General features: G+C 38.1%; 1 protein-coding gene across 1 annotated transcript; it reads left to right on the top strand.

Annotated features, from left to right (window-relative positions):
* Positions 1-13,732: 13,732 nt before the first annotated feature.
* LOC143029975 (UDP-glycosyltransferase UGT5-like) lies at positions 13,733-22,842 on the top strand. The gene is made up of 7 exons (XM_076193187.1): positions 13,733-13,941; positions 14,350-14,604; positions 15,391-15,621; positions 15,860-16,024; positions 16,882-17,107; positions 19,453-19,672; positions 22,236-22,842. The coding sequence occupies exons 1-7, from the start codon at positions 13,759-13,761 to the stop codon at positions 22,510-22,512; spliced, it is 1,557 nt and encodes a 518-aa protein (XP_076049302.1). The 5' UTR covers positions 13,733-13,758; the 3' UTR covers positions 22,513-22,842.
* Positions 22,843-24,467: the final 1,625 nt, after the last annotated feature.

The raw sequence follows: 24,467 nt of genomic DNA, 5'->3' as shown, positions 1-24,467 counted from the left end.
AGGGCGGGGGGAGGGTTTTCCTGAGCAATTAGAAGTCTCTCAAATTAGTTAAGGCGTTGTAATTGATTGTCAAATTGGCACAATAGTTAATGAGGATAAGGAGAAGGAAAATTATCAAGATGTAGTTGGTAGAGCCCTTAAGAGTTCCGGTGATTCCAAGGAGTAGAGGGAATTGATAGTCGAAAAGGGCTGAAAGGAGACGAAAAACTGTGGAGCTTGCGTCGGCTAGGCCCGTGAGCGAAAGTATTTGGTAACTGGTTTGAGAGCAGACGTAAGAAAATGAGAAGAAATAGTAGGCCGTGTGTCACAACCCAAAGTTGTGACAGAATCTTGTAACGGTTTAACTAGGGTTATTGCAGAAACTGACTTCGTTGGAACTCCATGGATCAAGGCAACTGAAATTCATGTTTCTAATCTATCTATATAATTTCACTAGTAATTCGCGTATAATATTGAAATAATATCATTACATGTTTTAAACCTTGATTGTAGTCCTTGATTCTTGTCATTCCATGCACAATCATTTAGGAACTTCAGTTCCCCCTTAATTTTCTATTGCTACGATTGATAGTTTTGTTTTTTAATCGCACGACAAGAACGCGAGAAAATGTACATTTTTTCTTCTAGGTTTCCTTTTGTGTTGCTGTGTCTTTACTCAGCACACAAGAAAAAAAATTCAATTAAACCGCATCTTATGCCAAAAATGTCACTTTTCACTTCAGTAAACATCTCCATTATTCTTTTTTTGGACTATCGGGTCATTATCACGTTCTTCATATACAGTATTAATGATGATGATAATAATATTATTAATAATAATGATGATACATGTACCAAAAGGCGTTTTCCACCATATAACAGGAGTTGCCGAACAGCCCCTCCTCCATGAGGAACGCCACAGGTGGAATGGGGTTTTCCTACAAATCCCTTATATTGTGTTGCTGGCGTGGGTGATTGAGTGCAATGCAGTCGTCTTCCATAATGTGTTGAATAGTAAGGGGAAGTGTTGCATCCTTGACAGTTATCTGCGATGCGGTCATCCTCCTTTTCTGGTAACTTAGAAGGGCTGGATGATGGCCGCACGTATTGGCCAAGTGGACTCCGTCATTTCGGGGGAGAGATGATTCAAGAGGGATCAGCAGTGTATTTTCTTTCAATTTGTTGATGGAGCAATGAGTGATTTAAGAAAGCTAGCAGAATGGAGGGATAGTAAAAGTAAAAAGTGATAATCATTCTTTATTAAGTGGCAAAAGTGTGGCTTATGGGCCAACCTGGTGGCTGTTGGTGTTGCCAACCTGGGAGCTGTGGGACATTTTATGCGAAGGAAGCTTTTACATTTGCAACACCTGGTTGCATATACTTCATCCAGTTCTCAGGCTGAAATATGCGAATCTTAATGTAATTTTCATGGTGTTGTGCGCTGGTAGTGCAATCAGAATGCAAGTCTCGCATTTATTTAGTTGTGGGTTCAGTTATCATTGGCTGAGCTAATGAGGGCGTCGCTGCTTGCAACAGAGGTTAAGGGGATAGCGGTTCGAACTCCACCACCAGCGGATTGAATCAATGCCGAGGTTCATGAAATTCCATCCTACAAATCCCTATATAACGGACACCGTCCTAACCTCTTGAATGGGGGAGGGGGAGTTTCACAATGTTAAACTGAATCACACTTCTCTGGTTCCCAGCTGTGACTGTTATTTGCCCCAACAGCCCAAAGGCTTAGGGCAAGGGTCATGCCTCAAGCTGCAGCTACATGCTTTCTGGTATAGGCTCCTCATATTTTTCATTGAGGCTCATTTGATGTATATTTATTATGATGAGAAATTGTAATGAAAATGAGAACAGAAGAGACACGTACAAGCAAGCAATGTGGCAAGTGGCCCTGTGCTGCGACTTAGCATCTGTCAAATGATTTTGTGCACACATTTTAAAGTATAATATCTTGTTTATTTCATTTTCCTCCGCTGTTAATTAACATCTGGATGAAAAAAGTAAGTTTCCAAAACCACAATGGCATCCGTGTATTGCGGACCATCCGCAAGCAGTGCTGCCTGGTTGAGTTGCCTATTTTACACTAAATTCGCCTTAAAATTATCCTGTTTGCTTTAAAATTACCCTGTTTGTTAATATCTTATTATGATCATATGTACGCAAGCAATATTACCATAACGTGGTCAGTAATGAAATAGTATAAAGTGTAGTACTCACGTATACTTCCTATCCAATCATGTTGCCACAGTTCATAAATGTTCGGTTGCTCCTGGTCAAGTTTGTATATGCGGTCCGTTATCAGATTCAAGTGTGTGGATGTAATATCGAAACTGTTTGGTGTTGAATTTAATACACCCACGGTCTGTTAATTCATCCTCTATCAACGAAAAGCAGTCGTTCCTTAGTAGATCCATATATATATATATATATATATATACATTATATATATTATATATATATATATACATATATATATATATATATATATATATATACAATATATATATATATATATACACACACACATATATGGGTCTTCGTTTGGCGACGCGGAATTTTTTATTATGAAACTTTCACAATTAATACAGTTTCGTATGCTGATCACAGAAATAACATTAATTCTATTGAGAAATTAAAAAAGTGCCGAAAAACTGTTTTAATGGTACAAAAAATGACCGAGACCTTCGCGGTACATACTTGCTTAATGGTAAACGTTTAACCGGTAAAATTAGCCGGGTACTGGGCCCGTCACTACCGTCACTCAGTACCACCAAGCCGAGACGTGCTTACCCCTCTCTGAATGTTATGCTTATCGAGTCGCCGGTTAACGAAGCTTTAACGGTAGCAGAATGTTTGCCGGTAAGCTATCGTTAAGGTTGTTGGATAAAACCTGTAACTTCACCGGTAGCTGCCTACCACTACCACCTCCAAACATGAACCCATGCATGCAGACAGACGAACGAAAATGTATACACCACACCCACCCTCCATTCACTCACTCGCGCGGTAGATACTAGATAGCATACTATAGTAGCACCAAAAGTATGACCTTTTCCCTTTACAATGACATAACAATAAAAATAATATGTAAAATAGAACCAGAGATATAGCTTATTAAAGGACAAAAACATTGATTTTTCGAACTCGACTCGAACTTGTGACGTCACTACTACCTCACGAGTCTTTTACCGGTAAACTGTCGGTAATTTCGGTAACTGTATTGTTGTTCACCAACAATTTCGATATTGAAATTAGCGGTATCCCAGCACTATTGAACGGACCCCTTTGCAGAACCCCTCCCCCTCCTCTTCCCCTCTCTCTAAACTAAATATCTAAATTTCTGTGAGTTTTGCAGTGGTAAAATTCTGTTCATTTCCATATTCTACCCTCTTACCCTGATAGCGCTCCAATTACCCTACAACGAGGTACTGTAATTACCCTGCACCTGGGAGCACCGTTTGCAAGGTTAATGCCCCCCCTCCCAGAAAAAAAAATCAAGCCATGCGCCATTCATTCCGCCGCGGAAAGTAGAACCGCTTTCTCTCATGGAGTAAATTCTAAAATTATTTCTAAATAGATCAGTATTTTTTCACCACCACGGTAGTCTATCAGTTTATCATAACAAAAATATCAGCAATGTAACAATAACATTTATTTCATAAGTTCATAAATTGCCACGTTCCCCCTGTAGGTTTCAGTAGGCTTCAGTGGGCTTTGTACTGTAGTAGTCAAACAGTTGGTGGTGATTGCAGGCTGTCGCTATTCGTGAAACTTTTTGGTATCGGAGTTTAGTTTATTTTTTGTGCTTTAGTTTACCCATTATCATGTCGAAAAAGGGAAAATGTAGTTAATGTAGTGTATAATACTTGAAGTCTGAATTTACTTCTAAAAATCCACAACCAGTGTGTCTTATTTGTGAAAGTATTTTCGAACGAACCCATCAAGACTTTGCAATACAAGACAAATTTATTATTTCTAACAATCTGAATTTAATTTGGTAGGGGTGAGGGAGGGAGCTAACAAAAGCTTGTGTGCTAATCCAATAAAAGGTTTGGAAATACCGACATAAACCAGAGGAAGTATACCTTATACTTAAAAAACAACTTTACAACATAATTTTATTTGTTTATCTAAACAAGTTGTGTTTTTTCTTATTCACAAAGTTATATTCATGATCAAGCTAAACATTCTTGTGTATCCATTATCAAAAATGGGGTTCTTTGACTGTTGAACTTTGATCTGCCAATAAACCGTCACTGCTTTCAAAAGCTCCTTTTCCAACATGTTTTCCTTGGCCGCTGAGGGTGTAGGAGCCTTGCTACTTGAGTCTGATTGCATTGTTACCCGTAAACATCTTTGTAAACAGAAGACGGTCTGTGTTTTGCCTATGAAACACTGGCCTAATCCATGACTACGACGCGTTGTTTCTGCCTCCCTTTCGGTTGTCTCAATTTTGCAGAGCTGGGCGCGTTACCGATGGACAGGTAGTGCGTTACCGAAAAATCTGGCCTGCATTTACGTCATTGCATTACCGATTTTAATTTCCTTAGAGCGGTCCGCGTTACTGCGTACATGTATATGTACTGTATGTACACATGCGCAGATTTTTCGGTAACGCACTACCTGCCCGTAACACGCCCATCACTGCAATTTTGAAATGTGCACTATCTCGTGCAGTTTACCTCTGCGGACAGCCTTCTACTTTTCAATTCACATTACGATAACATGTAGTATATTAAGCAAAATTGCAATCATGTTTCATTACTGCAAACTTTAAACAAGTATTCCTTAAAAAAAAAAAAATCTTTAGGGCGGTTATAGGCTCAACTTTATTTAATTTAATTTTCAACTCAAGGTTATCCCTCACTAAAATTATTTTAAGATAGCATAGTAGAACAAATACTGATAGTGTTTTCTATTTTTCAATTACAAGTGATACGTGAATCATCTCGATGAGTCGTACATTTCTAAATACCGTTGGTAATATAATCAGATATTTTCAGGGTGTGTTCAGTAGTCCACTAAATCTTTGAAACTATAGATAATTAATAATAGTAATAATTCCTTTTGACTACCTCCACCCCATATAGAACACGTCGAAACTAAAAATTCACGCCAGGTTTAATGACCCCCTTATAGGTCGATAGCCTTAAAAAAAAAAAAAAAAAAAAAAAAAAAAAAAATCCTTGTGGAACTCTGGTGAAAGCCCTCAGGAGAGCTTTAGACAGGTTTCTATAACGGGTCCCACATGAGCCACCTATTTGGCAATCGGCATGCACCTGCACCTCTGACAGCTAACAGCAATAGCATACCATCCCAGCTGAGCCTCAAGAGAGAAGCATCATGAAAAGGAAAGTGGCGGACTTTCCAATTGGCCTTGACGGTGGACGTCTAAAGACAGAACAAGAATAAAGAAGAAAATAAAACACTGGAATAAGCACGTTAATGTGTATTTACCTAGTTGTATCTTACGGGAAGGGGAGCTATGCTCGTAGGGCCCCGTCTTCATATCTCATTTTATCTAAACTATTTTTAAATTCATGTATTGTCTTTGCACACACCACTTTCTCATCTAATTTGTTCCAACTGTCTATTACTCTGTGAGGAAAGCTGTTCTTTTTCAAATCTCTTCTATAGCTGTCTTTTTTTATTTTCTTTCCGTGTCCTCTTGTATTTCTGTCATCCCATTTTATCAGATTCTCTCTATCAGTAATTTCCATGCCTTTCATGATTCTGTAAATAGCTATCAAATCTCCTCTCTCTCTTCTTTGCTCTAGTGTCTGTAGTTCAAGTTTTTGTAGTCTCTCTTCATATGATAGTTTTGAGAGTGTTGGTGCCAATTTTGTAATTGCTCTTTGTATTCTTTCAAGATTTTTTATACATTTTTTTTGTACTTGGTGACCATATCGTTGCTGCATATTCCAATCTTGGTCTTATCAGGGTGATTAGGATTTTCTTCACCATTTCTTCATCCAGGTATGTAAATGCAACTTTGATTGTTCTTATTAAATTATAAGTTTCTCCAAAAATCTTATTTATATGTTTCTCAGGTGACATATTATTCATAACAATGACTCCCAGGTCCTTCTCATTTTCTACTTTTTTTATTCCTTCTTCTCCCAATTTATATGCTCCTGTTATTCTGTTTTTGCTTTTTCCAAATTCCATTGTACTACACTTTTTTGTATTGAACTCCATCTCCCACTTCCTACTCCATTCCTGTACTTTATTTAGATCTCTCTGTAGTGATTCACAATCTTCTTCAGTTTTCACTCTTTTCAGTAGTTTTGCATCATCTGCAAAGAAGCTCATATAGCTTTCAATTCCTTCATCCATATCATTAATATATATAGCAAACATTATTGGGGCCAGAACTGTTCCCTGCGAAACACCACTTATTACTTCATCCCATTTTGAGTGCTGGTCCCTTATCACTACTCTCATTTTTCTTTCTTGCAAAAAGTCTTCCATCCAATTTAGCAGTTTGCCCTGTATTCCTCCTTCAGTTTCTAATTTCTTAAGCAACTTCTTATGTGGTACTTTGTCAAACGCTTTCTTTAGGTCTAGAAATGCGCAGTCCGCCCATCCATCTCTTTCTTGTATTATATCTATTAGCCTTGAATAGAAACATATTAAATTGGTGATGCATGATCGTCCTTGTCTGAATCCAAATTGCCTTGGATTTAACACTTTGTTTTTTTCTAAATATTTTACCCATCTACTTTTGATAATTCTTTCACAAATTTTTGCTATTGTACTTGTTAGAGAGACTGGTCTATAGTTGGTAGGTTCTTCTTTATTTCCTCCTTTATATATAGGTACTATATTTGCTTTTTTCCAATCTTCTGTAACTTTTCCTTCTTTCAAGGAACTGTTTAGTATGCTATGTATTTTGTCTGCCAGTTCATTCCTGCATTCTTTCAGAATCCAGTTTGCTATTTCATCTGGTCCATGCGATTTTCTGACATCAAGATTACTCAAGTGTGTCAATATTTCATTCTTTGTTACTTCTATTTCTTCCATAGGGGGGACTTTCTCTTTCCATTCGTTCTCTTCAGGTTGTATGTTCTCCCTTGTAAACACCGATTTAAAATGTTTGTTCATAATTTCCGCCATTTCCATTTCCTCAGTGTATTCAACTCCCCCTTGTCTTAATTTCTCCAAGTCTTGTTTGTTTTTCAGTTTATTGTTTACAAATCTGTAGAATAGTTTTGGTTGATCTTTACACTTTTCTATTACATCTTTTTCATATTTTCTCTTTTCCTCTCTGCACGTTTGTACATATTCATTTCTATAACAGGTATATATTTTCCATTTTTCAGGTCTTCTGTCTTTTTTCCATCTGGTCCAGGCTTTGTCTCTTTTTGTCTTTTAACTCCCTACAACTTTTGTTGTACCAGCATTTTACATATTCTTTTTCTTGTTTTTGTCTTGGGACATACTTTTCCACTCCTTTTTTGTAATTTTTTGTCAAAATATTCCATTTCTCTTCTACTGTTGTTTCTTCTTTGTATATTTCTTCCCAGTTTTCTTGTTGAAAGAATTCTCTTATTTTATCAAAGTTTGTTTTTTCATACATCATTCTTCCTTTTCTATATTGTTCATTTCTTTTCATATATTTTTCTTCATTAAGTTCCAGTTCAATCAATATGTGGTCACTTTTACTTATTGGTGTTTTATATTCAATCTTGTCCACTATTCTAGGTTCAGATGTAATTATTAGGTCTAGTCTCGATGGCTCTTCATTTCTATACCTAGTGTTCTCCTGTATCCATTGTGTCATTGTATGGTCAGTAATCATCTCAAGTAGAGCGTTTCCCCATGAGCCGTCTCCACCCTTTACTGTCATTTCTTCCCAGCAGATTTCTTTGCAATTAAAGTCGCCCATCATAACTATTTTTCCTCCATCTTCCATTATCTTGTTTAATGCTATCTTTGTGTTCTCTAACATACTTTTATGTTCACTCTCTTCCCATGAGGCTGTTTTCGGGGGCACATAATTTATCACAAACTTTCTGCTCTTCTTATCTCTGTCTTCTACTTCCATCATTATCATCTCTACTGTATTCTTTCCATATGTGACACACTTCACGTTTATATCCTTCTTAGTGATACTATCACAATGCATATGATGAAGTGTCATAGTTTGCGCTGCTTGTTGCCGGAATGAAAATAAATCTAATATTTTCAGGAGTCCAAAGGCATGGGCTTCTTTCAGTTATCTAGACAACAAAAATTAATTTAGATCCAAGTTTGATAAGTGGAGACAAGCGATGAGACTACGCAAGCATAGCTCCAATCCAGTGTAATTTATAAATATTTGTACTTCCACAATGACAGGAAGATGAATATTCAAAGTAAGCTCATTGATAGGTTAAAGGGTTTTCTGAAACACATTTACATGACAACAATGAAGGGGAAATGTCAGGATAATTTGGGTCTATGGAAAGAATGAAATGAGAAAAGACCAACGAAATTAGTTGTTGTTGTCGATCACTGCATTGTCTGGCCGAATAGTCCCGTCTCCCTGAGGAACGCCACGGCTGAAATAGGGTTTTCCGGCAAATCCTTTGTAGAGTATATTGTGTTGTTGGCGTGCATGATTGTGTACAATGCAGTCTTCCATAATGTGTTGTGCAGTATGGAGTGAAGTGTTACATCCTGAGCAGTTGTCTGCAATAAAGTCGTCCAGCTTCTTCTGGTAAATTAGAAGGGTGGATGGTGGCCGCATCGCAATCTGGCCAGGTGGACTCTGTCCTTTCGGGGGAGAGAGGATTCAATTTGTTGATGGAGCAGTGAGTGATATGATTATGGATATCCTTCTGGAGGCTGGTGGATGTGGAGGAAAAGAAGAGTATTTGTGAGATGTATAGGATTGTTAACTTTACGTCTTTTAGCATGTGTGTGTTCTGCAATGTAGTGTTGAGTGTGGTGTTTGTGGAGACTGGTGTTTGTGTGGTTCTCATGTTAAGATGATCCTTGACTATGAGGACTTTCGTTTCATGGTGTAAATGGTCTGTGGGTGTTGTATTTGTGCAGCCTATAATAGTCTTTAGGGCTTTGTTTTGTGTGGTCTGAACGGTATAGTGGTGTTTCATAATTCATCGCTGAGTGTATACATTGTTTGCATGTTATAGTATCAGTGTCCGTTTTGCCCAAATGTTGTTCTTGCAATTGATTTAAGAGCGTTAAGTTAAGATGTGCATTTGGTCCTTATGTTTCTAATATGTGAATGGCAGGGGTGTATCGTATGTTACGCCAAGAATCTTGGGTGTATGTGTGTTAATATAGAGGCGTGGTATGTATTGGTGTGCCTCTGTCCGACTGGTGAGAAGTGTGGCTGTAGATTTGGTTAGGGCTATTTTGAGTCTATTTGTAGTGAACCAGGTATTGAGTGTATCGGGGTATGGTTGTAGTATTTCTGCAGCTTTGTCTGCGTTACGCTGTGTGCATGTTATTTTTATGTCGTCTGCGTAAAACATTTGCTTCCAGATGTCGGGTATAGCCCTGAGTCAATAGCTGTAGTTTGCAATGTTGGTGAGTGCGTGTATGCCATGTGGCCCAATGTATTTTAGATGGATGTTACTTATGCTGTCAGCTTCACAGGCGGATGAGTTCTGGAGGTGATGGGTTAAATGTTTCGTTTGGCTGTCTATGAAGGATGTGTATCTGTCTGTGGGGAAGCCTTTCTTCGTGCAAAATTATTTGTAAGTGTGTTTGCTTGTTTGAGGGTAAGTAGACTGTTGTTGTGTGTGAACGCGTGTTGTGTTACTGTGTTATAGTGTTGACATACCAGGCCGACGACTTGGCGTTGAAGTCACCACCAGAATATGGTTAGGGATGACAGCAATTTGTTTAAGGTAAGGCCTAAAGGAGTTTGGAAGTGTGCTGGGGGTGGGGGGGTATACATGTTAACTGTTGTCATTGTGGATTTGTTACCTGTTCGAATTTGGATTGATTGTGTTCCAGTGGTGTGCTCTGTAGTATGTAATAGAGTTTTAGTAGTGGCACTTCTGTCCACGAAGCAGATGGATTGATGATGAGTCCACCGCCGTTGCCGTCGGTCTGGTCGTGTCTGATGGTAATGAAATTATGAAATGTGGATGTATGTTGTGTTGTTTGAGGAAGTGTTCGAGGTCATTTTTTATGCCATCAATGTTATGTTGTAAGATGTTGATGTGTGTTCTGTATGTGTTGTAGGTTGTTGTGTAGAGTGTTGGGGTACTGGTTGGGAAGGATTAGTATCTGGGTCAGAAGGAGGAAGAGGAGTGTTTGGGGAAAAGGTGGCAAGGGTGGGGATGTGGGTAAGGGTATAGGCTGGGGGATGGAATGGTGGGAGTGAAATTATAGGGGGCAAATAGAGTAGATCCAGGTGTCTGTGTATTATTTTATGTCAGCAAGTGTTGTGCACGTGAGGAGCCCCCAGCTTTTGCATGCGTTGCACTGAACTGGGCCCTTTGTCTGTCGACTCGAGGTAATGTGTTTGGAGCATGCTAGAGATGTGTATTTTGTGATGGAAACATGATTACTCTCTACGTCTCTGGTTAATAGTAGAATAAGAGGAATGCTTGCCAGTGAATCATCCCTCATTGAAAAAAAGTGAAGGTGCATTGTGGTACCTACCCGGGTAAACGAAACTGCTCTCTGGGATCGGCGCCATCTGCGTGAGAGCCGGTGGCAGGAGTATATTGTGCCTCTTTGGTCTCCAACTCTTGGGGTTGGGGGTGGTCCCACGACGAAGACGCTGCCACACCAGGGTCAGCAAAATGAATGGATGGAAGAAGTGGATGGAGTAAACTTGAAGGGAAGACCAAAAATGAACTGCATTGGTTGCAAAAGGATAAAATTAAGCAAAGGATAGAAGCAAATAGAGAGTGATTATAAGTGAATTAGGAAATTACTCAGCCTGAATGGATCTTGTCTATTCCATAAATTTCTTAAGTAGATAACTGGCTTTGGCTGTCAGGCCCTCCTATAGAAACACTGTTTTGATGCAATGCCTTCCACTTGAATAGTGTGGCAGAGACCAAGGATGACCCTATGTTCACAAGGTGTTAAAATGGGAAGGACAATGAATGGGGTTTTGGATGGGTATGGTATGAATGTCAAATTTGACTTAGCCAACCCCCCATATGAAGAAGAAAAAGTGTCTTGGTGTATGTGTACATAAACACAAAGACTCAATGCATGTTTTTTTCCTGTATATAATAATTAGGCAAATGCACAACTTGCTGATTAAGTGGTACTGTGCTCAACTTATAACTCAGCACTCAGAGTTTGAGTCTCCAACCAAGGCTGAAAGCATCACAGTAGCACAAACTGGCACTCCAACTCTGGTAGCAAGGAGTTGGGGATTTGTGTACAGTCACAGCATTAGCCATAGATGGAGCCACGTATGAAGCCTGAGCTCTTACCCCTGATCCAAGACCATGGGGTAAAATAATTTCAGTATCGCTGTGCTATGGGTCGTTACTCCAACTCTCGTGGGCAGGGAGTTGGGGGTGTGTGTAAGGTCACAGCATTACCCATACATCAGTTATATATGAGCTCTGAACTCTCTTCTGGGAGGGAAATAGCTGTTGATCATGAGTCCAACACATGATCCAAGACCATGGTGAATCACACACCTACCAACTATAGACCAGTCTCTCTAACAAGTACAATAGCAAAAATATGTGAAAGAATTATCAAAAGTAGATGGGTAAAATACTTGGAAAAAAACAACGTACTAAATCCAAGGCAATTTGGATTCAGACAAGGACGATCATGCGTCACCAATTTAATATGTTTCTATTCAAGGCTAATAGATATAATACAAGAAAGAGATGGATGGGCTGATTGTGCATTTCTAGACCTAAAAAAAGCTTTTGACAAAGTACCACATAAGAAGTTGCTTAAGAAATTAGAATATGAAGGAGGAATACAAGGTAAATTGCTAAATTGGATGGAAGACTTTTTGCAAGAAAGAAAAATGCGAGTAGTGATAAGAGATCAGCACTCAAAATGGAATGAAGTAATAAGCGGTGTCCCGCAGGGAACAGTTCTGGCCCCAATAATGTTTGCTATATATATTAATGATATGGATGAAGGAATTGAAAGCTATATGAGCTTCTTTGCAGATGATGCAAAATTACTGAAAAGAGTGAAAACTGAAGAAGATTGTGAATCACTACAGAGAGATCTAAATAAAGTACAAGAATGGAGTAGGAAGTGGGAGATGGAGTTCAATACAAAAAAGTGTAGTATAATGGAATTTGGAAAAAGCAAAAACAGAATAACAGGATCATATAATTTGGGAGAAGAAGGAATAAAAAAAGTAGAAAATGAGAAGGACCTGGGAGTCATTGTTATGAATAATATGTCACCTGAGAAACATATAAATAAGATTTTTGGAGAAACTTATAATTTAATAAGAACAATCAAAGTAGCATTTACATACCTGGATGAAGAAATGGTGAGGAAAATCCTAATCACCCTGATAAGACCAAGATTGGAATATGCAGCAACGATATGGTCACCAAGTACAAAAAAATGTATAAAAAAACTTGAAAGAATACAAAGAGCAATTACAAAACTGGCACCAACACTCTCAAAACTATCATATGAAGAGAGACTACAAAAACTTAAACTACAGACACTAGAGCAAAGAAGAGAGAGAGGAGATTTGATAGCTATTTACAGAATCATGAAAGGCATAGAAATTACTGATAGAGAGAATCTGATAAAATGGGATGACAGAAATACAAGAGGACACGGAAAGAAAATAAAAAAAGACAGCTATAGAAGAGATTTTAAAAAGAACAGCTTTCCTCACAGAGCAATAGACAGTTGGAACAAGTTAGATGAGAAAGTGGTGTGTGCAAAATCAATACATGAATTTAAAAATAGTTTAGATAAAATGAGATATGAAGACGGGACTCCACGAGCATAGCTCCCCTTCCCGTAAAATACAACTAGGTAAATACAACTAGGTAAATACACAAAAAGACTTTTTGAAAGAAAGATACATGAGGACAGTGGTAAAGGATAAGAAGTCAAGCTGGAGAAGAGTAACAGTGCCACAAGGTTCAATGCTTGCACCAATAATGCTTCTTGTTTGTTGATGACGACATGATGGAAGTCACAACAAGCTATGCCAACATGCTTGCAGATGATGCAAAAATCATGAGAAGTGTGAGAAATGAGGATGGTAGATTATTGCAATAAGATCTAGATACTATTCTTGCATGGTGCCAAGAATGGAAAATTAAATTCAATACCAAAAAATGACGGGACCCAATGAGAGTGGCTCCATTTCTGTATACTACAATTACATAAATACAATTAGGTAAATACACACACATACACACCATGCAACATCACTGTACTACAAACCGGCACTCCAACTTCAGTGGGTAAGGAGTTTTGTGCATGTGTGTAAGGTCACAGCATTACCCAAAGATTGGGCTATATATGAGCTCTGGTCTCTCATCTGGGAGCATATTAGCTGTCAACCATAAGTCCAACACATGATCCAAGACCATGGTAAATCATAATGGAAACAGTTTTTGTGTTCTGTACCACACAAAAGGAATTAAATGCAAAGTTGTTTCATGTCTTGGAGTCATAATCTCATAAAAAGATGTCTTTTTTTAATATAATACTAAGGTTAGTACAGTTAAGTTTTTAATAAGAACCAGAAAGGGTACCCAAGGACTAATTAATATTTCACTTTAATCATTATCATTTTGCAGGTGTGTATGACCAAAACCTGCCAATATTGCCAAAATGTGGCACTCCTTTTCAACCTTGACAGTACTGTTGCTCCACGGATTGTTTTCCATCTGTCTCTGTGAACTACCCCCTCCTGATAAGTCCTACAAGATCCTTATGCTTTTGCCATTATCCTCCAGAAGCCATGAAAATGTCTTCTTGCCATTGGCAAAGGCATTGGCTGACCGCAGACATGAGGTAGGTTGACAAATGAATAATAGAGGATTCTAATTTTGTCTTGTGGTGGTGGTGGGAGGGTGCACATTTGTTCTTTGCCAGAGGTGCCAGAGGTACTTCCAGTTCATGTCTAGTGTACCCCTTTTATAGACTATATGTTCTTCTCCAACTCCATGCACATTTTCACTTGTTCATCATCCTGACCACAAGCTTTCATGGCTTTGTTTGCTACATTCCCCTTCATTTTGTTTTACCTACCCCATACTCTTCCTCTGGGTATTCCAGAATGTCTTCTCTCATCCTTTCTCATAACATGACCAAACCACTTTAAGTTAGCCCATTATACTTCAAATCCCTTCACAAATTATATAATTCTTTACTTTGTCATACAATACAAATTACTATGACATATATATTTTTTTTTTCCAGGTGACCATGATTAAAAATAGTGACATGAACTCACGACATCCACGCATTCATGAGATCAGGCACAACTTAGACTATGCTGACCCATCCAAACTCAACTTAGGTGAAGCATGGGGTACAATGGATGTGATATTAAAATTTTTTGATGAGGATTTTCCCAAGCTGGCCAGAGACCTTTACAAGGTGCCCAAAGTTGCTCAAATCTTCAAGAGACGTCAAGAATTTGATGTTGTAATCATTGATCATCTCTTTAATGAGGTAAGTCAAACTTTACACTATTTTGAAAAAGAAAATATACATCTAATGCACTAGGATATGCTCTCTCTCTCTATCTCCTCCCTTTCCCCCAATCTCTATCTTTCTCTTCCTCTATTTCCTTTTCCCTCCTCCCCATTTCACATGGGGTATTGACTGCATAAGTTTTATGCAGTCAATATTCTAGGGACTTTGATAACATCCCTATATACTGGTCATGCAGCATTCTCTCCTGGTAAAAGAGAAATTGCCACCCAAAAAAGAATACAGATCAATTTTCACCTCTAACTTACTATATCTCCATTCTGGTATCCTCTGTAAATATCAGCTTTGCCTCCTCTATGACTATATCTCTTCAGATCAATAATGTCCCCAAAGATAGAAATATTTGTTATTGCTGACAAAATGTTACTCCTCCTCCTCCTCCTTTCCTTCTTTTCATTCCTTATAGAAAGTGAGTATAAAAGCCACACAGTACTTAATACATTGATGATTGAATTCAGACCAAACCCAGTTCATGCAAGAACTGTATGTTTAGCACCTTCATCCCTGTATTTATGTGTATTTCATTCATATGTATATTGTAATACATACATTTCCACACTGAAACACTTTACTGCATACTCCCAGACTTGTGTTGCTTCCCTCATACATGCTCTTCACTGTAGTCTACCCTCACTCCATACCTCTTTGAAACTTCCCATAATAAATTTCTTACTAACCTGTCATATGCTTTCTCTAGATGCATCAATACCAAATACTGTACACATAAGTCCTTTTCTATGGCAGATGGCATTCCCCTTTGCTCATGAGAGGCCTCTCATCTTGCTGAGTCCTGCAGGCCTTGAGAGTAGTACAAGTGGACTCCTGGGCAATGTTCTCAATCCGTCATATACCTTTACGCATCAGGCCTTCTTCAGAAACCCAATGACCTTTGTAGAACGACTGAGGAACCTGGTTGCCCATTTCATTCAATATACAATGTACAATATTAACGTGCTTCCAAAGATTCAGGCAGAGGTACTGTATCACTTTCGTAGTTTATATTCTGGATATGATGTAAACTTCAATTAATATTTTATGAAATGTTTAGTTTAACAAGCATACATCTGTGCATAGATCTTGCGATTTCGTCAAAAGATGATGACAATTAGGTTCTCTCTGTTTATAATAATGTTTTGATACTTGCTTATATGGTAGTGTTTTTGATTGTTGATTTCAAAGAAAAACTAGATTCATTGTTTCCCCTGTTGCTCAGATTTCTGAGCAATTTCCAGATCTGCCAAGTCTCATGGATATAAAGAAGAATGTTAGCTTGACACTGCTAAATTCTGACCACACATATGATACTTCAGTACCTCTCTTACCATCCCAGGTAGAGATAGGAGGTATTCAATGTAGGCCTGCCAAACCACTTCCAAAGGTAGGATGGGTTATTTTTTTTTGCCATAACATGACATTATATATATATATATATATATATATATATATATATATATATATATATATATATATATATATATATATATATATATATAATTTTCTTTATTAATATTTGAGTTTTCATAATAATTTTTATTCCTTGTGGCTTCATTATCCAAGCACAGATGACTGGGGGAATCATCTCCTTGCCATCCATTTCTAAAACTCATTAACCCCCTCACCTCCATCTGGAGAATCAGCACTGAGGGACTTGCACTTAACCTCCAAACCTGGAGCCAAGACTTTTTTCTATCAATATCAGCTGTATATTCTCCACTTTTCTACACAAGGAAATTTGACCACCAGTGACTACTCCCTACCTACTAATTTTAGGCATTGGTATATGAATGACCAATGGCAAATATGAGAAGCATGAGATGGTACCACAGGGCTGATACCTGCCAGGAAGGGTCATCTCCTGTTTGCCTGTCTACAAAACCTATCAACACTCTTCACATAGAGGTTGAACCCCAAGGAACAGGTACCAAGTCTATAGATTGGCTCAAAATTCCTCCATCAATTTCTGCTATTTTTATGTTTTTTCATATACAAAAATCTGACACCTGTTTCTCATCCTCTTAGCCAGTGATATGATAACGGCCTCACACCTACACAACAAAGAAAATGTCTACCATTTCTTCCCAAAGAAATATATGGGAGGATCTGACAATGATTGCCAAAAGGGTTGAATATTTGCAGTTGGAGAAAAGTAAAACAACATGTGATCAATTGATAATAGATACAAGGCATTGCAAAAAGCATGGACCTCTACATTTACCTTTATTTCTATATTTATAGGACTTGTCAGCTTGGATTGAGGGTTCAGGCAATGAGGGTGTTATCTACTTCAGCTTTGGCTCTGTTGCCAGGGGCTCAAACATTCCCCAGAAGTACCTCGACATATTTGTGGCTGCTTTTGCTCAAATACCTCAGCGAGTAATCTGGAAGTTTGAGAATGAGACCCTTCCAGGCATCTCTGAGAACGTCTTATTAAGAAAATGGCTTCCACAGCAAGATATCCTGGGTACTGTAAATTATTTTCAAGACTGTCATATGCACGCTTCCACTGTTGATGCACTGAATGATTGATGATCTATCTATCTACATACCAATAGGCTTCTTTCCCTTATAAGGGAGGTAGCCCATCAAGGCATGCACCCACCCCTGCCTAGTCCCCTCCCATCCATCACCCATTTCCCTTTCATCTTAAACTTTAGAGTGTTGTGTTGTTAGTGTGGGACTATATCTATTTGAATTATGATCTGTATAGTTAATGATAGTTGGAATTTATAAGTCAAAAGCTTAAGCTTTCAATCCTAGAATCATATTAATAATTACACCAAAATCCTTTTCATTCTCCACTTGATATTTCTACTTTAGTGCACAGCTTTACATTTGAGTCAGATTTCATAGCCACTTTTCAAACCATTACTATAGTTTGTCTAAATCTTTATGAATATCCAAAGGATCTGAGTAATCATTTGCTTTGATGCACAGCTTAGTATTATCAGTACATCTGGATACAGTAGTTTTTAGTTAACAATCTGTGTTGCTGATATGCACTACAAACAGAAGTGAGCTAAGAATGGGACCTTGAGGAGGAGAGGAGGGGTGGAAAGGGAGCTAGTAGATTGGAATGATGAAAGATTATTGGGATGGTTTGGACATATGGAAATAATAAGTCAATAAAGATTTTCAAGAGGTGTGGAAGGCAAAGTGAACATGACGGGACAACAGAGGATGAGGTGGATGGATGGGTGAAAGGGGCCTTGAGCAACAGGGGAATGTCTGTTGAGTAAGAAAGGGAGAAAGCTAAAGATATGGGTGAGTGAAGAATGCCTGTGTAGAAATGATTATTTGGATGCATCCTGAAGGGATTTTCTCCCCTTTTCTATTTTCTCTGTCAAGCAAGAAAGGGAGAAGTGAGGGGATAGGGAAAGTGGAGAATGGTTGTGTATAGTTGATATATTGATGGACGCAGCCTGAAGGGATTTCTCCCAGTCTTCTCAAATTTCCACATTAGGGGATGGAGAGGGTGGTTGTCACTATTTAAGTGAACCACTCCTGCTATGAATGTGCTGTGTCTTGCTGCATTGCTTCTGACCCTGGCAGTAGGCAGGAAACAGGGATGACCCTTCATTTATGAGCTAAGATGAGATGGAAACAAAGGTGGTGGATGGAAGTGGATTGGGTGGGAGTGAGTGCATGCCTCTGACTTGGCTACCTCCCTTATATGAGGGAAGAAGACTTTGGTATATAGATAGATATCTATCTTATAGCTTTTTGATGTGGGAGAGTATCCAAAACTTTATAATACAGTAGTACTTCAGAATTCAATCTCTCCAGAGGTCAAACAACATGTAATTTGAACACTTTTTTGAGAACAGTTTGCTTCAGAAGTCAAATTTCTCTTGGAACTCAAATACAAAGACAGCTATGTGATATGGTGCATTCCATGCCCTTCCATGGACCTCTCTTGTGTCTGTGTTGTACAAGTGTGGAACTATTTATCTGCCACCAGGTTGTAGTTGTAAAAAAGAAGCAGTCATTAATTGTTTGGTTTTTTGTGTGGAGGAAATAGAAAGTTGACAGAGACCTTTGTCAGCCCTTTGGGGCTGTTCTTCCAAGTGGAAGTGAGGAAGTCTATGGGTTTTGAAGATGGGCAGAAGAGAGAGGACTTTATGCCATCCAACTTGTAGGACCACTTCATGCAGGTACCCATCATTGTTCCATAGTCCACACCATGGTCATAACTTTACTGTAATTCTAGTCATATGTATATTATTCTAATTATTTCTATACAAGGGACCAATGATGGGTACCTACCTAGTGTTCTGTGAGATGGATATCAGAGAGGATCATCTCCTTGTCACTCATTTTCAAAATCCATCTGACTGAACCCAAGATCTCTATCAACTTTGAATGTATTTCTTCTACCTTTTCCTAATGGGAGAGCACACAACCGGCACCCACTCTCTTCCTCTTACTATTATAATCTAGTAACACAGAAACAGTCTCCTACTATCATGGTGCAGAATTAATTCTAAATTCTATTCCCAGAGGGATCTGTGGGAGGGCCAAAAGACCATTGCCATCTGCTGTGAGGTTATGGGTTTTCAGTCAGGGAAATTTGAGGCAACATTGAGCAGTTTTATTCAGCCATGTGAAACCTCAGTGTAGTCATTATTAAACCTGTTCTGATAACCTTTTCATGAGTAGTAAGGACATTTGAATATCATCTTAGCTATTACATGGCTGATTTATTTATTATAGTTATATTGCATAATTTACTGGATTTCTTTTACCAATGAAGACCAAATCATTGTAGACTCTATCTATTGTGTTCTTTATTCTTTTGGTGATTATCAGCTCAGGAAAAAGTGAAAGTGTTTATTACCCATGGGGGTATGATGAGCACCCAAGAGGGCATCTATCATGGCACACCCCTTCTGGCGCTACCAATCTTTGGAGACCAGCCACGGAATTGTGACATGATCAGTGCTAAGGGGTATGGTTTATGCCTGCGGTGGGAAGACTTCACTGTGGATGTTTTTGTCAGCAAACTTAAAGAAATCATTGAAGATAAAAGGTTTGTGAGTTTTTGTTCTGACAGTTTTGTGACTGTTGTTTTGGACTTAGAATAATTTAACTTTAGACTTTTTTCTCTCTCTTTTTTTTTTGTGGGACTTGTACCTGCCTGGACCTTAACCTGTAAGCAGTCTGGAGACTAGAATTAGATGTATATATATATATATATATATATATATATATATATATATATAAATATGTATGTATATATGCATATATGTATATGTATATATATGTATAATATATATATACACACACACACACATATATATATATATATATATACATATATATATATATATATATATATATATATATATATATATATATATATATATATATATATATATATATATATATATGTGTGTGTGTGTGTGTGTGCATACTAGTAGTTACCTTTACATATTAGCTATATTGGAAGTTAAATGTAATATATTTGATGATATTCACTTTAGCTTACAGGTCATCATGTAACCTTCTTGCAAAATGTCCTCCAGACCAAATATACAGGTTGTTTCATAAGTATGTGTCACATTATGAGATTTTATATCTTAATAACTGTTGAGGATATAAAAATTTTATTTATACAAGCACCCGGCTTCGCCGGCCCTGGCTTCGCCAGGGGTGCTTGGCCTGCGGCACTGCTCGCTTCGCTCGTGGGCGCCTACGACCCCTGAGATACCCTCTGTCCCTGAGCCTCTTTTTTTCAGCCTCTTCTTTGACTTTCTTTATAGCGTACTTGTTCTTCTCTTGACGCTTGTAACTCTTAAAAATTGAGTCGATGTAGTGCATTTGGTAATTTCTGTGATCACCCCTGCCTCCATGTTTTATGAAAATAGTGCTTGGAAAAACAAATCGAATTTACTGTTTTCGACGTCTCCGTTAAACAATTGTAAATCGTCAAACATTTCATCTGAATACGAAAAGTCTTCATTTTCACGTATGGTGACATTAAACTGAAGAACTTTTAAATGGAACTCCTTTAAAGACTCTATCACAGAAAAGCTTTTGGTTTTTCCGTAAAGACCCGGAAAGGTTCTAGCGTGTTCTGCTCGAAGCTGTCCAAGAAGCTCGGAGTTGTTTTTGGTGTCTTTCTTTTGTATCTTTTTTGAGCACGTCACCCATTTCCAGAAGTGTCGATAACGTTTCATCCTAGAAGAAATTTCCTCAGACATTTTGGAAAAGTAATGAAAGGGTGTGTGTTAAAACAAAAAAGGCTTACTGGCTCTGGCTTGAGAAGCGTTACAAAACAACAGGGGCGCGAGGCGTTTTTCAAAACCACCCAAAAGTCAGAGAACCCATCCAATTAATTTTTTAGTAGTACTAAGATGCCCTTACAATTACAACATTCTCCTTAATTATGCTCATGTTGTGTCACGTCTCGTCATCCCACTCCCAATCCCAATCCCATTCATTATCATTATCATGCAGGGAGTCCCATGGGACTTGAGCGAGTAGCAACGTTTATAGATATAAACTTTATGATAGATATACTATGTCACTGTCACCGTATAGTATAAATCTCAGAAAATCCTAGAAGAAACTTCCTCAGACATTTTGGAAAAGTAATGAAAGGGTGTGTGTTAAAACGAAAAAGGCTTACTGGCTCTGGCTTGAGAAGCGTTACAAAATCACCACGTCAACACAGGGGCGCGAGGCGTTTTGCAAAACCACCCAAAAGTAAGGCTTACTAGCTCTGGCTTGAGAAGCGTTACAAAATCACCACGTCAACACAGGGGCGCGAGGCGTTTTGCAAAACCACCCAAAAGTCAGAGAACCCATCCAATTAATTTTTTAGTAGTACAAAAGTGTAAGAAATTATTTTATTATTTTAAAGATGTTCGATGCGTGTGCCTTGGGTTACATGGCACACATCCAAACGATAATCCATTTCTTGCCAAATACGACCTAGCATAGCATTGTTGATGGTTGCCAAGGCTTCTGTTATTCAAGTCTTCAGGAGACCTATGGGGATTGCAGGAGCACGCGATCAGTTCCTCCGGAATGTCCGATCCATAAAGGGATTAACAGAAAAAACAGGAATTTTGGGTTTTAAATGGTACCAGTTTCATCTTGCTACCATTTGTAGTTCATGATATACAAGTTCTTAGATTGTGACATATATTTCTGGAACCCCCTGTATTGTAGTCGTGTCATTATGCTGACAGTGCTGAATAATTTACAAATATGTGCTTGATCTTGTGTGAGGCAGACTGGCAGAAGGGACATGCATAATTTGTTTTATTTCCAAAATTGTGATGATAGGTCTTATTGATATATGGCGGTTTAATATTATACAAATTAATTGGTTTTTAGTAACTTTCTCATGCTATAAGTTACTTGAAGACTACAGGTCTTCTGCAAGAGGGATCAGGGACAATGGATCGGTTGACAGATCTCATTCTTTAGGATAAAATATTTATTTGCTCAAATATATCACCTTCATGCATGCCACCGTAATTTATTTTCCATGTGTCCTCACGGTTTTGTTCATCCTTAATCTCCACTCCACATAGGTTTTAATCCTCAACAGTCTGTGATTTTGAACCTAACTTTGTGAACAGGTACTCACAACGTGTGGCTGCGACATCACTTGTGTTCCGTGACAAGAAGGACAGTCCTGTTGATCGGGCTGTTTGGTGGACAGAGTACGTGATTCGCCATCAAGGGGCACCTTCACTAGAGTGTCCAGGTCGTCATTTGTCATGGACAGAGTTCCTCCTCATTGATGTAATCTTCCTCCTTCATGTCGTCGTCTTTGTCGTCGTGTGGTTGCTATTGAAATGCAAGAGAGGTGTTGGTTCTATTTTATGGTCAGCTTCCAAAAAGAAAAACGAATAAATTCTTCCGTCAGAAATTATGAATTATTTAAATGTAATTAATTTTTCTGTTAGCCTTATATATCTGTAAAGCTGGTTTCGGTTGTGTTTGAAATTCGTACATACTGGAGAAATCTGAATCAGTCATCATGAATATTGATGTTTGCTTTTGATCTGCCATTGCGTTGATAAACCACATAACATTACTAGACATTTTCTTTGACCAAGTCTGCATAAAGATTGAATTATGTACTTGTAATCCATCTAATAGAAAACTGGAATTGTAGTGCCTGTTGGATTCAAAAGATTAATATATGCTATGAAACTACATAATAAAACAATAATAATCTAATCTGGCTAATTTGCAGATGTCACCTCATAATTTCCACCAAATTTACTGCAATTGAACTAAACAGTGTCAAGTGTGGCATTAGCGTCACAGGAAATAAAAATGTTGACATGGGAAAATAAAAAAATGTAAAATACTGAAATAATTAACAAACTCGGAGGTCAAATAAAGGCACAGTACAATGTTATTCATTGATCAATTTGTTCATTTACATATTTACTTTTTATGAAGAAAAACAAATTAAACAAATTACCTTCGGCCACAGCGTCTATGAGTCATCATAACCCGAGGGGAGTGTTGTGCCCAGACATGACGTCATAATCGGCTCTGCATGCACGCTGAGCTACCAGCCAGGAACGAACCGCACTAAACAGAAAAATGCTTGACCTAATAACCAATTGACTGTGTCCTATCCAAGTTGCCTGCGATGATCAAGATCTCTAGTAGCTGTCCTCGGTAATTGTGATGCATACAGATTTTATTTTCATCATATTTACACACAGGATTGCTAAATCAATGTTTTCGGATCTCCATCACGCGTCCAGGAAAGATAAATAAATAAATAAAACTCAATTAAGCCCCCATCAAATTTGAAAACGATTCTAAAATAAACAAAAAGTTGAACACAAAAAATTAGTATAAAAATGGGGTATCATTATGTCATGATAAAAAAAACTGATAATGTAGTCCATAGATATATTCATGCATCAGCACGGCTTTCTGATGTAGTGGTTAGTGTCACGGGCTGCCATATTGCGGTACCGAGATCGAGCCTGACTCACGGAATGTTTCCACTAATAATGTTCTCTCCTGAGGCAGGGGCTGGTGTGGTGTGTGTATTAGATGACTACGTTGCCTATACAGTATATTAAACTATCTGGGCTCTCGTTCGAGAGGTAGCTGTCGGTCACTAGTTGAGCACGTGAGTCAAAACTGTGTCAGTAGGAGCGAGAATTCATCATATATCTCACATAGACAGTTGTGGTTTTGTTTAACCCTGTTTTTCATGGGGTTAGTGTATGTGTGTGTTTGTTTTCATAATTTAAGGTGTGTAACGTTTGCTCCTGCAGTGTGTAACCAACGTGCTTTTTATTTTTAATAACCACAAGTACAATTTTTCATGGTTTAACTTCAAGTTCCTCTGTATGGGTGTCAGGGCTAAGTGCACAAAAATACATATGTCTTATAGCTATTTCATATTAGGTATCGGTGTAATAGAACATGAACCAATATATCATGAAGGAACCTGGTAGCAGGAGGTGAATTCTCGTCTGCTGTCGTGAATTTGAATAGTTGGAGGAGGCTTCGTTTGTAATATTTATACTTCTATGACAGTGTATTTAAAGTACAAAAATATTTCTTTAATCCAAATGTAATTAATATTTAGTTGATTTGTATATGATAAAATATATTTTGACATAAGATTGGTAAAAAAAGAGTTTTGTAGTTGAAGTCGTTTGTGCTTTCACACATTCAAAAGAATACGCCTCACAACCAACAAGATGCAACATGAACGGGATGTAACTACGACGTCAGGCGCTAGATGGCTCTGGCATCTTGCCCGAGTGTAAACAAAGCGTACTAGCATGGAGTTGCCAGTGAAGCTTAGGAGAAGCTCGTGTTGTGAG

This window comes from Oratosquilla oratoria, chromosome 11, assembly GCF_046742065.1.
Source record: "Oratosquilla oratoria isolate Oo_2021 chromosome 11, ASM4674206v1, whole genome shotgun sequence".
NCBI classification, from domain to species: Eukaryota; Metazoa; Arthropoda; class Malacostraca; order Stomatopoda; family Squillidae; genus Oratosquilla; species Oratosquilla oratoria.
The sequence above is the reverse complement of the archived record's forward strand: the minus strand, read 5'-3'. Positions and strand labels throughout refer to the sequence as shown.

Bases quoted from the DNA above. Each gene is read 5' to 3' on its own strand.
- LOC143029975 (XM_076193187.1), top strand. From the start codon at position 13,759: ATGTGGCACTCCTTTTCAACCTTGACAGTACTGTTGCTCCACGGATTG. The intron at 16,025-16,881 runs GTAGGATGGGTT...CTATATTTATAG, and splicing joins CTGCCAAACCACTTCCAAAG to GACTTGTCAGCTTGGATTGA. The intron at 19,673-22,235 runs GTTTGTGAGTTT...CTTTGTGAACAG, and splicing joins GAAATCATTGAAGATAAAAG to GTACTCACAACGTGTGGCTG.